This window comes from Pseudophryne corroboree, assembly GCF_028390025.1.
Source record: "Pseudophryne corroboree isolate aPseCor3 chromosome 3 unlocalized genomic scaffold, aPseCor3.hap2 SUPER_3_unloc_13, whole genome shotgun sequence".
Lineage (NCBI taxonomy): Eukaryota > Metazoa > Chordata > Amphibia > Anura > Myobatrachidae > Pseudophryne > Pseudophryne corroboree.
Genome location: NW_026967501.1, coordinates 2,051,217 through 2,066,148, shown reverse-complemented (window position 1 = coordinate 2,066,148; position 14,932 = coordinate 2,051,217). Strand labels below are relative to the sequence as shown.

Genomic DNA, 14,932 nt, shown 5'->3' with positions numbered 1-14,932 from the left:
GAACGGTTCATGGTTTGAGTATTATATGATATAACTGTATAAGGTGGCCTATAACTTCTTACATATTAAAACTAGTATACTTAAGGGTGGAACTGTCTCCGTATCTGTGGAAGAGCCTGAAATCACAAAGGAAAGGTACGATAGGTAAATGTGCATAGTCCTATCTGCTTACATCACATACTAATGTTATAGGCAGGGGTAGGTTATTTCCTAAGCGATTAGAGTATTGGGCTCTACATAGCTTGGGTGGAGGCACATTGCACATATACACTGTACACCCAGGTAAGGAGGAGTTACATTACTAAAGATATGTGATGTCACTGTGACGCTCCGAGATCCCCTCACCTCGTCAGTCATGTCCCTATATTATTACTATAGATATAAGTGATCTCACTGTGACAACCGCAGATCCTCTCACCTCCCCAGTCTTGTCTCTGTATTATTACTACAGATATAAGTAATGCCACTGTGACGCTCCCAGATCCCCTCACCTCCCCAGTCATGTCTCTGTATTATTACTATAGATATAAGTGATGCCACTGTGACGCTCCCAGATCCCCCTCACCTCCCCAGTCATGTACCTGTATTATAACTATAGATATAAGTGATGTCACTGTGACACTCCCAGGTGTGTGATATACATTTGCTTCATACTGAGCAATATTTTCAATCCCCACAATTACATTTAATACATTTTATAATAATGACACTAAAGGCTGCACCCCAGTATAAAAATAATAATAATAACAGATGTCTTTAAAAGCAGGACACCTCAGGCCATTCATCCAGTACTGTAGGACATCACCACCACTCACAATGTATAATAATAACACCAGGACACCACAAGCTGCTGTTCCTGTATAATAATAACCGTACACAAACATCTGCTCCCTCTGTATAACAGTAATAACAACAGGGCACCACAGGCCACTCCCCATGTATAAAAATAATAACAACAGGACACCACAGGCTGCTCCCCCTGTATAATAACAATAACAGGACACCACAGGCTGCTCCCTCTGTATAATAATAATAATAACAACAACAGGACACCTTAGGCCGCTCCCCCTGTATTATAATAATAATAATAATAATAATAATAATAACAGGACACCACAGGCTGCTCCCTCTGTATAATAATAACAACAGGACACCACAGGCCGCTCCCTCTGTATAATAATAACAGGGCACCACATGCTGCTCCCCCTGTATAATAATAACAACAACAACAACAGGACACCTTAGGCCGCTCCCCCTGTATAATAATAATAATAATAATAACAACAGGACACCACAGGCTGCTCCCCCTGTATAGTAATAATAACAGGACACCACAGACTGCTCCCCCTGTATAGGGTTGGTTCTATATCTACGTCGCCAGGGGAGGAGCTACGGGCGAACAGGGTACCCGAAATTACTAAAGGTAATAGTTGGTGGCGTGGACTGTAGAGGAACTATCCCGCTGTCGTAGCTCCTCCCCCAAATGGAAAAGGTCCCTTAGCCCACTTGATTCTAGCATCTACCCCCTGTATAGTAATAATAACAGGACACCACAGGCTGCTTCCCTGTATAATATTAATAACAGGACACCACAGGCTACTCCCCCTGTGTAATAATAACAGGACACCACAGGCTGCTCCCCCTGTATAGTAAGACGCCATTACCTGATCTCCACGGACACTGGGTGGCTGCAACAGTCGATGAAAACTCACTTCCTGTATGTGGACCGCACAATACGGAAGTAAGCTGGAACGCACAGTCCGGAAGTAGGGCATGATTGGCACAGGCTGCTTATTGGTTACTGGCCTCTCCCCTCCTTCAACCCGCCCACAGCCCCGCTCTCTGCTAATGAATATTAACATACATGTCCTCAGTGCAGGAGGCCGGCGGCCATTTTCTTGTAGACCAGTCCGGCAGCAGCAATAGGTTTCCTGGCCGCGTAGTGACGTCAGGAGCGGCGGCCATTTTCCCCTGGTCTGAGCTCCGCCTTCCTTCTATCATTCCCACAAGGCAGCAGGAGCAGAGAGCAGCCATTGCTGTGTCTGGCAGCAGGTAATGATATTATTATTATTATTCTATAGGCTGAGCAGCTCTGGTGTCAGGTTCTGTACTACAGGGGGAGCAGCCTCTGGTGCCTTGTTATAGTGCAGCTGGAGCAGCCTCTGGTGCTGCATTATCCCTGTACAGATGGCTGACACTCTAGTGTCCTGTTACTGTAATACAGGTGGCGCAGACCCCGCCGTTACCGTAATACAGGTGGCGCAGACCCCGCCGTTACCGTAATACAGGTGGCGCAGACCCCGCCGTTACCGTAATACAGGTGGCGCAGACCCTGCCGTTACCGTAATACAGGTGGCGCAGACCCCGCCGTTACCGTGATACAGGTGGAGCAGACCCCGCCGTTACCGTAATACAGGTGGCGCAGACCCTGCTGTTACCGTAATACAGGTGGCACAGACCCCGCCGTTACCGTAATACAGGGGGCGCAGACCCCGCCATTACCGTAATACAGGTGACGCAGACCCCGCCGTTACCGTAATACAGGTCGCGCAGACCCCGCCGTTACCGTAATACAGGTGTCGCAGATCCCGCCATTACCGTAATACATGTCGCGCAGATCCCGCCGTTACCGTAATACAGGTGGCGCATACCCACCGTTACCGTAATAGAGTTGGCGCAGACACAGCCGTTACCGTAATACAGGTGGCGCAGACCCCGCCATTACTGTAATACAGGTTGCGCAGACCCCGCCGTTACCGTAATACAGGTGGTGCAGACCCCGCCGTTACCGTAATGCAGGTGACGCAGACCCCGCCGTTACCGTAATACAGGTGGCGCAGACCCCGCCATTACAGTAATACATGTGGCGCAGACCCCGCTGTTACCGTAATACAGGTGACGCAGACCCCGCCGTTACCGTAATACAGGTGGCGCAGACCCCGCCATTACAGTAATACATGTGGCGCAGACCCCGCTGTTACCGTAATACAGGTGGCGCAGAACCCACCCTTACCGTAATTCTATACCCGGGACATTACAGGTGTTGTGTCCTGTGGCATTGTGCTGTACAGGGGGAGCGACCTGTGTTGTCATATTATACAGGAGGAGCAACCTGTGTTGTCATAATATACAGGAGGAGCATCCTGTGTTGTCATAATATACAGGGATAGCATCCTGTGCTGTCATAGTATACAGGGGGAGCGGCCTGTGTTGTCATAATATACAGGGGTAGCATCCTGTGTTGTCATAGTATACAGGAGGAGTGGCCTGTGTTGTCATAGTATACAGAGGTAGCATCCTCTGCTGTCATAGTATACAGGAGAGTGGCCTGTGTTGTCATAGTATACAGGGGGAGTGGCCTGTGTTGTCATAGTATACAGGGGGAGTGGCCTGTGTTGTCATAATATACAGGGGGAGCAGCCTGTGTTGTCATAATATACAGGGGTAACATCTTGTGCTGTCATAGTATACAGGGGGAGTGGCCTGTGTTGTCATAATATACAGGGGGAGCAGCCTGTGTTGCAATAATATACAGGGGTAGCATCATGTGTTGTCATAATAGACAGGAGGAGCAGCCTATGGCATCCTGCTCTACAGGTGGAGCAGCCTGTGGTGTCCTGATGTTATTATAATTATACAGGAGGAGCAGCCTGTCGTGTCCTGTTGTTATACAGAGGGAGCAGCCTGTGGTGTCCTGATATTATTATTATACAGGAGGAGCAGCCTGTCGTGTCCTGTTATTGTTATACAGAGGGAGCAGCCTGTGGTGTCCTGTTATTATTATTATTATACAGGAGGAGCAGCCTGTCGTGTCCTGTTATTGTTATACAGAGGGAGCAGCCTGTGGTGTTCAGTTATTATTATTATACAGTAGGAGCAGCCTGTGGTGCCCTGTTAATATTATACAGAGGAAGAATTATTATTATTTCAATAGGGGGAGTAGCCTGTGGTGTCCTGTTGTTGTTATTATTATTATTATTATTATTATACAGGAGGAGCAGCCTTTGTTGTCCTATTATTAATATTATAAAGGAGTAGCTATTGGTGTCCACTTATTATTATTATTATACAGGGGCAGCAGGCTGTGGTGTCCTGTTATTATTAGTATACAGAAGGGAGCGGCCTGTGGTGTCCTGTTGTTGTTATTATTATTATTATTATACAGGAGAAGCAGCCTGTGGTTTCCTTTTATTTTTATTATTATTATTATACATTGGGAAAAGCCTGTTGTGTCCTATTATTATTATTATTATTATTATTATTATTATTATTATTATTTTGCAGAGGGAGCAGCCTGTGGTGTCATTTTATTATTACTGTAAAGGGAGAGCAGAATGGGGTGTCCTGTTGTAATTAGTATAATACGGGGGGAGCAGGTTTTTGTGTATGGTTATTATTATACAGGGACAGCAGCTTGTGGTGTCCTGGTATTATTATTATTATTATTATTATTATTATTATACATTGGGAGTGGTAATGATGTCACAGTGACATCACTCATATCTATAAGTAATTTTTCCTTAAAGTTCAGGGGAAATTTAAGGAAAAATTACTTCACAGAAAGGGTAGTGGATAAGTGGAATAGTCTCCCATCAGAGGTGGTAGAGACTAAGACTGTAGAGCAATTTAAACATGCATGAGATAGACATAAGGATATCCTTACAAAGAATTAAGGTTCAAAAAGGGTTGAGATTACCTAAAGGATTAAAAAAAAGGGGCAGACTAGATGGGCCAAGTGGTTCTTATCTGCCGTCAAATTCTATGTTTCTATAGTAATAATACAGGGGCATGACTGGGGAGGTGAGGTGGTCTGGGAGCGTCACAGTTACATCACTTATCTATAGCAATAATAAAGGGACATGACTGGGGAAGTGAGGGGGATGGGGAAGCGTCAGATTTACATTACTTATATCTATACTAATAATACAGGGACATGACTGGGGAGGTGAGGGGATCTGGGAGCATCATAGTGACATTACTTATATTTATAATTGTAATAATAATTCAGGGACATGACTGGGGGGTGAAGGGGTCTGGGAACATCACAGTGATATCACTTATAGCTATAGTAATTATACAAGGTCATGAATGGGGAGGTGAGGAGGTCTGGGAAAGTCACAGTGACATCACTTATATCTATAGTAATAATACAGGGACATGATTGGGGGGGTGAGGGGATATGAGAACATCACAGTGACATCATTTATATGTTTAATAATAATAATAATACAGGGACATGACTGGGGGGTGATGGGGTCTGGGAGTGTTACAGTTACATTACATATCTATAGTAATATTACAGGGACATGACTGGGGAAGTGAGGGGATCTGGTAGTGTCACAGTGACATCACTAATATCTATAGTAATAATACAGGGACATGACTGGGAAGGTGAGGACATCAGTGACATCACTTACATCTATAGTAATAATAAAGGGACATGACTGGGAAATGAGGGGATCTTGGAATGTCACAGTGATTTCACATATCTATAAAAATAATACAGGGACATGACTGGAGAGGTGAGGGTATATGAGAGCATAACAATGACGTCACTTATATCTATAGTAATAATAATGGGACATGACTGGGGAGGTATGGGAATCTGGAAATGTCACAGTGACATCACTTATATCTATAGTATTAATATAGGGACATGACTGGGGAGGTGAGGGGATCTGGGAGCATCAGAGTGACATCACATATCTCTACTAATAATACAGGGACGTGACTGGAGAGGTAAGGGGATCTGGGAGCGTCACATTGACACCACGTATGTCTCTAGTAAGAATATAGGGACATGACTGGGAAGGTGAGGGGATCTGAGAGCATCACAGTGACATCACTTATATCTCCACTAATAAAACAGGGACATGACTGTAGAGGTAAGGGGATCTGGGAGCATCATAGTGACATCACTTATTTCTTAAATAATAATTATAATAATAATAATACAGGGACATGACTGGGGGGTGAGGGGGTCTGGGAGTGTTACAGTGACATCAAATATCTATAGTAATAATACAGGGACATGACTGGGGAAGTGAGGGGATCTGGGAGTTTCACAGTGACATCACTAATAGCTATAGTAATAATACAGGGACATGACTGGGGAGGTGAGGGGATCTGGGGGTGTCATAGTGACGTCACTTATATCTGTAGTAATAATACAGGGACATGACTGGGGAGGTGAGTGATCTGGGAGCATCACAGTAACATCACATATCTATAGTAATAATACAGGGACGTGAGGGCGAGGTGAGGAGATCTGGGAGCTTCACAGTGAAATCACTTGTATCTATAGTAATAATACAGGGACATGACTGGGGAGGTGAGGGTGATCTGGGAGCATCACAGTAACATCACATATCTATAGTAATAATACAGGGACGTGAGGGCGAGGTGAGGAGATCTGGGAGCTTCACAGTGAAATCACTTGTATCTATAGTAATAATACAGGGACATGACTGGGGAGGTTAGGGGATCTGGGAGTGTCACAGTGACATCACTTATTTATTTTTCATCCACTAGGGGGCACTGTAGTACTCTTGGGATATGGACAGTGCGATAGCAGGGATAGGCACATTTAAATATTTAAATGTGTAACCCTCTTCCCCCCTCCATACTCCCAAGATGCCTCAGTGTTTTTTGTGCCTTCACCAGGGAAGGTCGCATCCTGGAGTCATTCCAGGGTTTACTTTTAATTTTTCTAAATATTTTTTTTTTGTATCAATCACACTCCCTTCCCAGCTTATTAAGAAGCGTGGGTCCGTGAGTGTGTGCTGCTGTTGTGCAGCGAAGGCTTGTTGGTGCTTAGACAGAGAAGACCCGCTATAGACCTTCATCAGCGTTAGCTGATTCAGACATGGCTGCAGGAGCTGGACGGAGCTTAGAGAGAAGCCACGTCGGAGCCTCCCCATTACACTGAGGTAAGGAGCGGGTGGTCAGCTTATGCCGCCACCCCATTGGGCCTGTTTGTTGCTGTGATAGTGGGGCAGTCAGCTCCTGCTGCCGCCCCTCCATGTGCGGGGAACGTGTTTTCCACAAGCTGCTTACTAAGGTATAGCTTTACTGGATCAGACTCCCCCTCTTCCCGGCTCCCACCAGCGGTCAGACACATACTGCCACTGGGCGCCTGTGTCGCTCCACACCTGCCCGCTCCCCGGCAGCGCAGCTCCAAACAGCGCTGCTGCTGGCCTCTACAATCTGCCCCTCTAGACAACTGGGAAGCGGCTTCCAGCAGTGGCCAAATAATGCTGCCGCTGGGCACCTGTCAGGCTACACCTCACTGCTCCAGAGAAGCGGCTCCCGGCAGCGCGGCTCGCAGCAGCAGACAGATCACACTGCCGCCGCTGGACGCCCGTCACATTACACATCTACCCGCTCTCCGGCTTCCACCAGCGCAAAGACCACGGTGGGTAGCTGAGGCTGCTGCAGGGTGCCGTCACTCATAGCTGGCGCACGGTATACAATGCGGGGTGGGGGGGATGGGGTGGAAGAAGCTAGGCGCGGCTCACTGCTTTAAGCATTGGGGGAGGTCATGGCGGTCCCTAGTTCAGCGGTTCCCCCTAAATATAAGGGATGGTGGCCAGGGATATAAGGGACATAACAGGCTATTAGGCCTAGGTTATAAGTGCTTTTGGGGGTACATAGGTTATAGTCAGATGCACATGCTGGGACGCCATTTTCACACAAAGGTTACACACCTACTTCCCGCTTCTTCCTACAGCAATATGTCAGTCCTACAACACACGGCCACTGGAGGGGGCAGGGGTGTTTAGTAGGTGGCACAGTGACCATCATAGATTTCCTCTATAAGACAGTGCGGTGCACGCGGTATTATAGACACTACAGTTATTATCACTGAGTTGTGCGGACGTTGTCTCACTGTATTATTGTCTGTCTGCATGACAATATGAGAAACAGCAGCTTGTCTGTGATAACTGTGAGAATGCCTGATTTGCAGTCAGAGTTGTCCACTGCACGAAAAGACAGGGAGGCGGCTAAGTCTGATTCGCGGATAAAACCGTGTGAGCAGCCAATGTGGGCTCAGGATGTTTCTAGAACTTTGCTGGGTTACAAAGTCCATGTATAGTTCAATTTCTAAGAATGGTCATCGTTTGTCTCATAATTACATTCTGACGATTCAATCAGTCTGATATCTCAGCATTGGGTCAGGGGTCAGATAGTGAGGTCACTAATAGCCCGAGCTATGATGATCTCATTAGAGCGGTACGCCAGCTGCTAGGTTGTACTGAAACATATGAGGTTTTATTGCTAGCAGACTATGGGCGACTGTGTGTTTTTCCTATCTCTTAATAAGCAGTTAATAGAAGCATGGCTAAATCCAGTTAAACACTTTTCTGGGACAACACGATTTCTGTCTAAATATCTTTTCCCACAGGCTATGACAACTAAATCACCATCGGTGGAGTCTTCAGTTTCTAAACTTTCACTAAAATTTACTATTCCAGTCCCAGGTGCAGCTACGCTTAAAGACCCCTCGGAGAGTAAGCTGGAGGCCATGCTAAAGTCCATGTATACAGCAACAGGGGTGATGCTTACACCTGTTTGAGTTGGAGTTTGGGTTAACAAGGCTGTAGTTGCATGGCGAAACAGCTCAGGTTAGGCCTACAACAAGGTTTTTCCTCAGATCAGCTTATATTTCTTACCGATCGCATTTGTGAATTGGTTGAGTATTTAGGTACGGCTTCATTGGATGTCGGACAAGTTTGTTCTCGGCTTGCGTCCCGACAGACGCTGTGGTTTAATTCTTGACAGGCCGAGGCAGAGTCAAAATGAGGAATAGAGGCGTTGCCTTCCACTGATGTTATCTGGTCCTGAATTGGACAAATGGAATTCTCAGTCAACGGGGGAGGGGAAGAATCTGTTTTCCTGCCATTGCCTGCACCAGTTCCTAAAAGGAAATGCGCTGGACCAGCGTTCAAATCTTTTAGACCTCAGTCCTTTCGATGCTGGGCTGGAGGAACAACCATGCAGAGGGACGTGGTTTTCAACAAACCACTAACCGTCGTCAGGACACAAAGGCCGCTGACGAGCCAGTGGCATGACGTTCTTCCAGCCCATCTCGGCTCTTCAGTTGTGGGAGCACACCTTCAGAAGTTTTACTTTGCGTGGTTTCAGACATCACAGACAGATGGATCCGCAATTTTGTTTTCAAAGGTTTCAAAATAGAGATTGATTGTCTACCACCGATGCGGTTTTTTGAGCAGGTCTGCAGGCCGCTAATCAGTCTCTCATACATTCAGCAGTTTTGGTTCAGGTTCCAGTACACCAGCAAGGTCAAGGGTTTTATTCCAATTTTTTTTGTAGTACCAAAGCCGGATGGCTCAGTCACACAGATATGGAACCTAAAGGGGTTCAATCGGTACATTACTTACTACACATTCAAGAACCACAGCAATTCATGATTTTGCGGGATCTCAAGGATGCATACTTACACATTCCAATTTGGCCACCGCATCAGGCGTACTTAAGTTTGCAGTACAACAAGCGCCTCGGGTATTCACAAAGGTGATGTCTGTGATGATAGTTCATCTCAGATCCCTGGGACTGCTAATCGTTCCGTACTTATATGACCTTCTCATCAAGGCTTCGTCTCAACAAATACTTCATAAACATGCCTTACTGTTGTACAGTGTACTAGTTCAGTACGGTTGGATTGTCAACTTTAAAAAAAAAATCAAGTCATGTCCCGTGTCAAAGAACTCAATTTTAGGAATGATTCTGATTACGGTGGATCAACGCATTTACCTGCCATAACAGAAAGTACATGCTATTCATCATCCAGTACTGCTAGTGCTCAAACCACGGACAGTCTCGGTGCATTTATGCATTCGACTGTTAAGACAGATGGGGGCATCTTTCAAAACACTCCAGTTCGGAAGATTTCACTCACGTCCCGTTCAACTGGATCTTCTCGCATAGTGATCCGGCTCTCGTCTACAAATTCATCAGATGGTGCGCTTGTATCCAGGGCCAGAGTATCAATACTCTTGTGGCTCCACATACACAATCTCACTGCGGGAAAAAGGTTTGTAGTCTGGAATTGGATAATTCTGATGCTGGACGCAAGTCTCAAAGGTTGGGGAGCAGTGGTCCAACATTGTCAGTTTCAGGGTCTATGTTTAGACCGAGAAAGATTACTGTCAATCAGTGTCCTGGAACTCAGGGCAATTTACAACGCTCTGCGTCAGGCAGTTCACGTGCTCTTGTTTCAGACTGTTCAGGTTCAGTCGGACAACGCGACAGAAGTCGCATACATCAACAAACAAGGAGGGACTCGAAGTCGCATGGCCATGCGAGAAGTTGCTCGAATCCTCAATTGGGCCGAACATCTCCACGTGATATTGTTGATGGTCTTCATACCAGGACTGCACAACTGGAAAGAAGATTATCTCAGTAGTCAGGATTTTCCTCCAGGAGAATGGGCCTTACATCCAGAAGTGTACCAGATGTTAGTCCAGCGGTAGAGTTACCCAAAGGTGGATCTAATGGCTTCTCGCCATAATCATCAGACAGTTATGTGTCCAGAACAAGAGATCCAAAGACAGTGGCAGTGAATGCTCTCACCATAGCGTGGCCGTACAGCCTCGTGTATCTATTTCCATTTCCGCTGCTTCCTCAGTTGCTAAAGTGGATCAAACGAGAGTCCACGACCGTCATACTAGTGGCGCCTCGTTGGCCTCGGAGAGTGTGGTTCTCGGATCTTCATGGTCTACTCGCAGATGATCCCTGGCTGATTCTGCTACGTCTAGACCTACTACAGCAGGGGTCGTTCCTTTACCCCGATTTAGCGTGGCTGCGTTTTACAGGGTGGCTGTTGAGACCACTCTCAACACGAGAGGGCATTCCACAGTTGGTTATACCAACCATGTTACGTGCTAGGAAGCCAGTTTCAGCAGCTCATTATCACAGGATTTGGCGAGCTTATATAGGTTGGTGTGAAGCTAGGATATTTCCGACATCTTCTTTCACGTTATCCCATCTTTTGCTCTTTTTACAGACGGGGTTAGATGGAGGATTACGTTTCGCGACACTAACGGTGCAGGTCTCTGCCTTGTCAGTTTTCTTTCAAAGGCATTTGGCTCTTTTGCCAACAGTTCACAATTTCCTGCAAGGTGTCCTTAGAGTTCAGCCTCCATTCATTCCACCTACAGCTCCATGGGTCTTGAATCTGGTTTTGCATGTTTATTCAGTCAAGTTTTGAACCCTTGCAACACGTGGATGTTAAGTTTATAACTTGGAAAACTGTGTTTCTCCTAGCCTTAGCTTCAGCAAGGTGTGTTGCACAATTTGGTGCCTTGTCATGCAAGCCACCGTATCTGCTATTTCATACTGACAGATTGATAATTCTGCGGCACCAGCTTCTAGCTTTGGCCGTCTACTGTTACAGGTGCCAAACAGCTCTCCCGCCCCAGAGGGAAGCTTTGGTACGTCCCAAAAGTACTCCAGTGACCCCTAGTGGATGAAAAAGAAAATATGATTTTGGTACTTACCAGATAGATCCTTTTCATTGCACCCACAGGGGGCACTGGACACCCACCCAGAGCAGTTTCTCCTGGCTGGTGGTAAGTTCAGTAGTTCTTATGGTAACACATTTTCACCGACTTGTTCAAATGTTAATGTGATTGTTATCTATTGTCATGTCAATTTTTTAGTTGTCCGTTATGTTATAATGTTATATGTAATTCTCCGTTGTTCATCCTCTCTGTCGCTCCTATTTAGCTCAACAAAAAAACACTAAGGCGTCTTGGGAGTATGGAGAGGGAAGGAGAGTTACACATTTACATTTTTAAATGTGCCTATCCCTGCTATCGCACCGTCCATATCCCAAGAGTAATCTAGTGCCCCCTGTGGATTCAAAGAAAAGGATTTATCTGGTAAGTACCAAAAGCCTATTATCTGTAGTAATAATACAGGGACATGACTGTGGAGGTGAGGGGATCTGGGCGTATTTACAGTGATATTTATGTCTCCCCCATTTCACAGAGGTGTGAAGAAGACATCTGGTGAGCGTGAGACACCCAGCAGCCATCCTCGTGTGACAGGAGGACTGAGCAGGTCCCAGAGCCCCATCACGGTGCCTCCACCTCACTCACTGGTACATGAGAGACACAGTGACCAGAAGATCCAGGAACTCACCAACAAGATCATTCAGCTGCTGAATGGAGAGGTGACTGCTGGGAATGGGACATTATACAGTAACACCAGGGGATGTGTCTGGATGATGACTGGAGAGGTGACTGCTGGGAATGGGACATTATACAGTAACACCAGGGGATGTGTCTGGGTGATGACTGGAGAGGTGACTGCTGGGAATGGGGCATTATACAGTAACACCAGGGGACGTGTCTGGATGGTGACTGGAGAGGTGACTGCTGGGAATGGGGCATTTTACAGTAACACCAGGGGGTGTGTCTGGGTGATGACTGGAGAGGTGACTGCTGGGAATGGAACATTGGCCCTCATTCCGAGTTGTTCGCTCTTTTTTTCCCATCGCATCGCAGTGAAATTCCGCTTAGTACGCATGCGCAATGTTCGCACTGCGCCTGCGCCAAGGTATTTTGCTATGAAGAAAGTATTTTTACTCACGGCTTTTTCTTCGCTCCGGCGATCGTAGTGTGATTGACAGGAAATGGGTGTTACTGGGCGGAAACACTGCGTTTTAGGGGCGTGTGGCTGAAAACGCTACCGTTTCCGGAAAAAACGCAGCAGTGGCCGGAGAAACGGTGGGAGTGCCTGGGCGAACGCTGGGTGTGTTTGTGACGTCAACCAGGAACGACAAGCACTGAACTGATCGCACAGGCAGAGTAAGTCTGAAGCTACTCTAAAACTGCTACGAGGTTTGTGATCGCAATATTGCGATTACTTCGGTCGCACTTTTAAGATGCTAAGATACACTCCCAGTAGGCGGCGGCTTAGCGTGTGTAACTCTGCTACATTCGCATTGCGACCGATCAACTCGGAATGAGGGCCATTATACAGTAACACCAGGGGATGTGACTGGGTGATGACTGGAGAGGTGACTGCTGGGAATGGGGCATTATACAGTAACACCAGGGGATGTGTCTGGGTGATGACTGGAGAGGTGACTGCTGGGAATGAGACATTATACAGTAACACCAGGGGATGTGTCTGGGTGATGACTGGAGAGGTGACTGCTGGGAATGGGGCATTATACAGTAACACCAGGGGATGTGACTGGGTGATGACTGGAGAGGTGACTGCTGGGAATGGGATATTATACAGTAACACCAGGGGATGTGTCTGGGTGATGACTGGAGAGGTGACTGCTGGGAATGGGACATTATACAGTAACACCAGGGGACGTGTCTGGGTGATGACTGGAGAGGTGACTGCTGGGAATGGGGCATTATACAGTAACACCAGGGGATGTGTGTGGGTGATGACTGGAGAGGTGACTGCTGGGAATGGGACATTATACAGTAACACCAGTGAACGTGTCTGGGTGATGACTGGAGAGGTGACGAATGGGACATTATACAGTAACACCGGGGGATGTGTCTGGGTGATGACTGTATCACTGTGTGTGTCAGGTTCCTATAAGGTGTCAGGATGTCACTGTCTATGTCTCCATGCAGGAGGGGGAGTATATAGAGGAACACAGGGGTCTGTACAAGTACGTGATGATGGAGAATCACCGGCCCCTCACATCACTGGGTAAGAGTAGACTGTCATGTATTGTACAGGGGAGAGCAGGTATGGGGACCCCTATATACACACATCATCTGATAATCACATATATACACTGTACTCAGTCACTGTGTGTCTCCTACAGATGGACCCAGTAACAGAGATACCCCAGAGAGATGTCCCTGTCCTCTGTATTCCCAGGATTGTACAGAGGAGAATCACAGGACCCCACAAGAGAATCAGGTAGGTGGGATTTAGGGTCTCACCAATATAACAAAGTGACTGTCACTATATAATGTGCAGAGGAGTTGTGTGTGTCTTATACACTGTTATACTATTAATATACTATTATTAATGTATATTGTTTTATGGGCTATTTAGGATGAATGTCTCACTGACATTAAGATAGAAGATACAGAGGGAAAAGAAGAGACGTATGTGACTGATATAAAGGCAGAAGATATAAAGGGAGAAGAAGAGACGTATGTGACTGATCTGAAGGCAGAAGATACAGAGGGAGAAGAAGAGACGTATGTGAGGGGTGATCAGCAGTGTAAGGAGGAGGAGATCCCTACAGATATCAGCACAGGTGAGTAATAAACACTTATTACAGAAAAGAGTCACATATTCTCCTTGCTCAGTCACTACAGCAATCTCTTATCCTACACCCTCCTCTGTCGGTACAAACTAATGAGGAATATATATTTTCCCAGTGAGGGAGTCAGGAGCCATGAGCCCCTATTATACTCCTGCTCTCCCCCCTCACATCATGTCACTGTGTGTTACCAGCCCAGAGATCTGACCAGTCTCCTCACCACACTCTCTGGTGTATCTCATACATCAGGAGCCATCAGCCCCTATTATACTCCTGCTCTCCCCCTCACAACATGTCACTGTGTGTTACCAGCCCAGAGATCTGACAAGTCTCCTTCCCACACTCTCTGGTGTATATCATACATCAGGAGCCATCAGCACCTATTATACTCCTGCTCTCCCCCTCACATCATGTCACTGTGTGTTACCAGCCCAGAGATCTGACCAGTCTCCTCCAAACATCTCATACATCAGGAGCCATCAGCCCCTATTATACTCCTGCTCTCCCCCTCACATTATGTCATGTGTGTTACCAGCACCACAAGAGATATAGCATGTTGGGTAGTTATTGGTAAACTGAGGGGGAGAGTGCAATGGAACATGTGATTCCAGAATGGCTACCACCGCCACTTTCTGGTTAGTGAAATATTTTAATGTAAGG

General features: G+C 46.5%; 2 protein-coding genes across 2 annotated transcripts in view; one reads left to right on the top strand and one right to left on the bottom strand.

The window, feature by feature from the left end:
* Positions 1-1,775, bottom strand: part of LOC134983360 (oocyte zinc finger protein XlCOF22-like) — a 35,376-nt gene extending 33,601 nt beyond the window's left edge. The window contains exon 1 of the mRNA XM_063949064.1: positions 1,665-1,775. Coding sequence (XP_063805134.1) covers positions 1,665-1,775 — 111 coding nt within the window. The remainder of the gene's footprint in view (positions 1-1,664) is intronic.
* Positions 1,776-2,011: 236 nt separating this feature from the next.
* LOC134983345 (oocyte zinc finger protein XlCOF6-like) overlaps positions 2,012-14,932 on the top strand; it is a 72,532-nt gene continuing 59,611 nt past the window's right edge. The window contains exons 1-5 of the mRNA XM_063949052.1: positions 2,012-2,052; positions 12,013-12,196; positions 13,626-13,704; positions 13,823-13,920; positions 14,059-14,266. Of these exons, the coding sequence (XP_063805122.1) occupies positions 13,671-13,704; positions 13,823-13,920; positions 14,059-14,266 (340 nt within the window). The 5' untranslated portion in view covers positions 2,012-2,052; positions 12,013-12,196; positions 13,626-13,670. The remainder of the gene's footprint in view (positions 2,053-12,012; positions 12,197-13,625; positions 13,705-13,822; positions 13,921-14,058; positions 14,267-14,932) is intronic.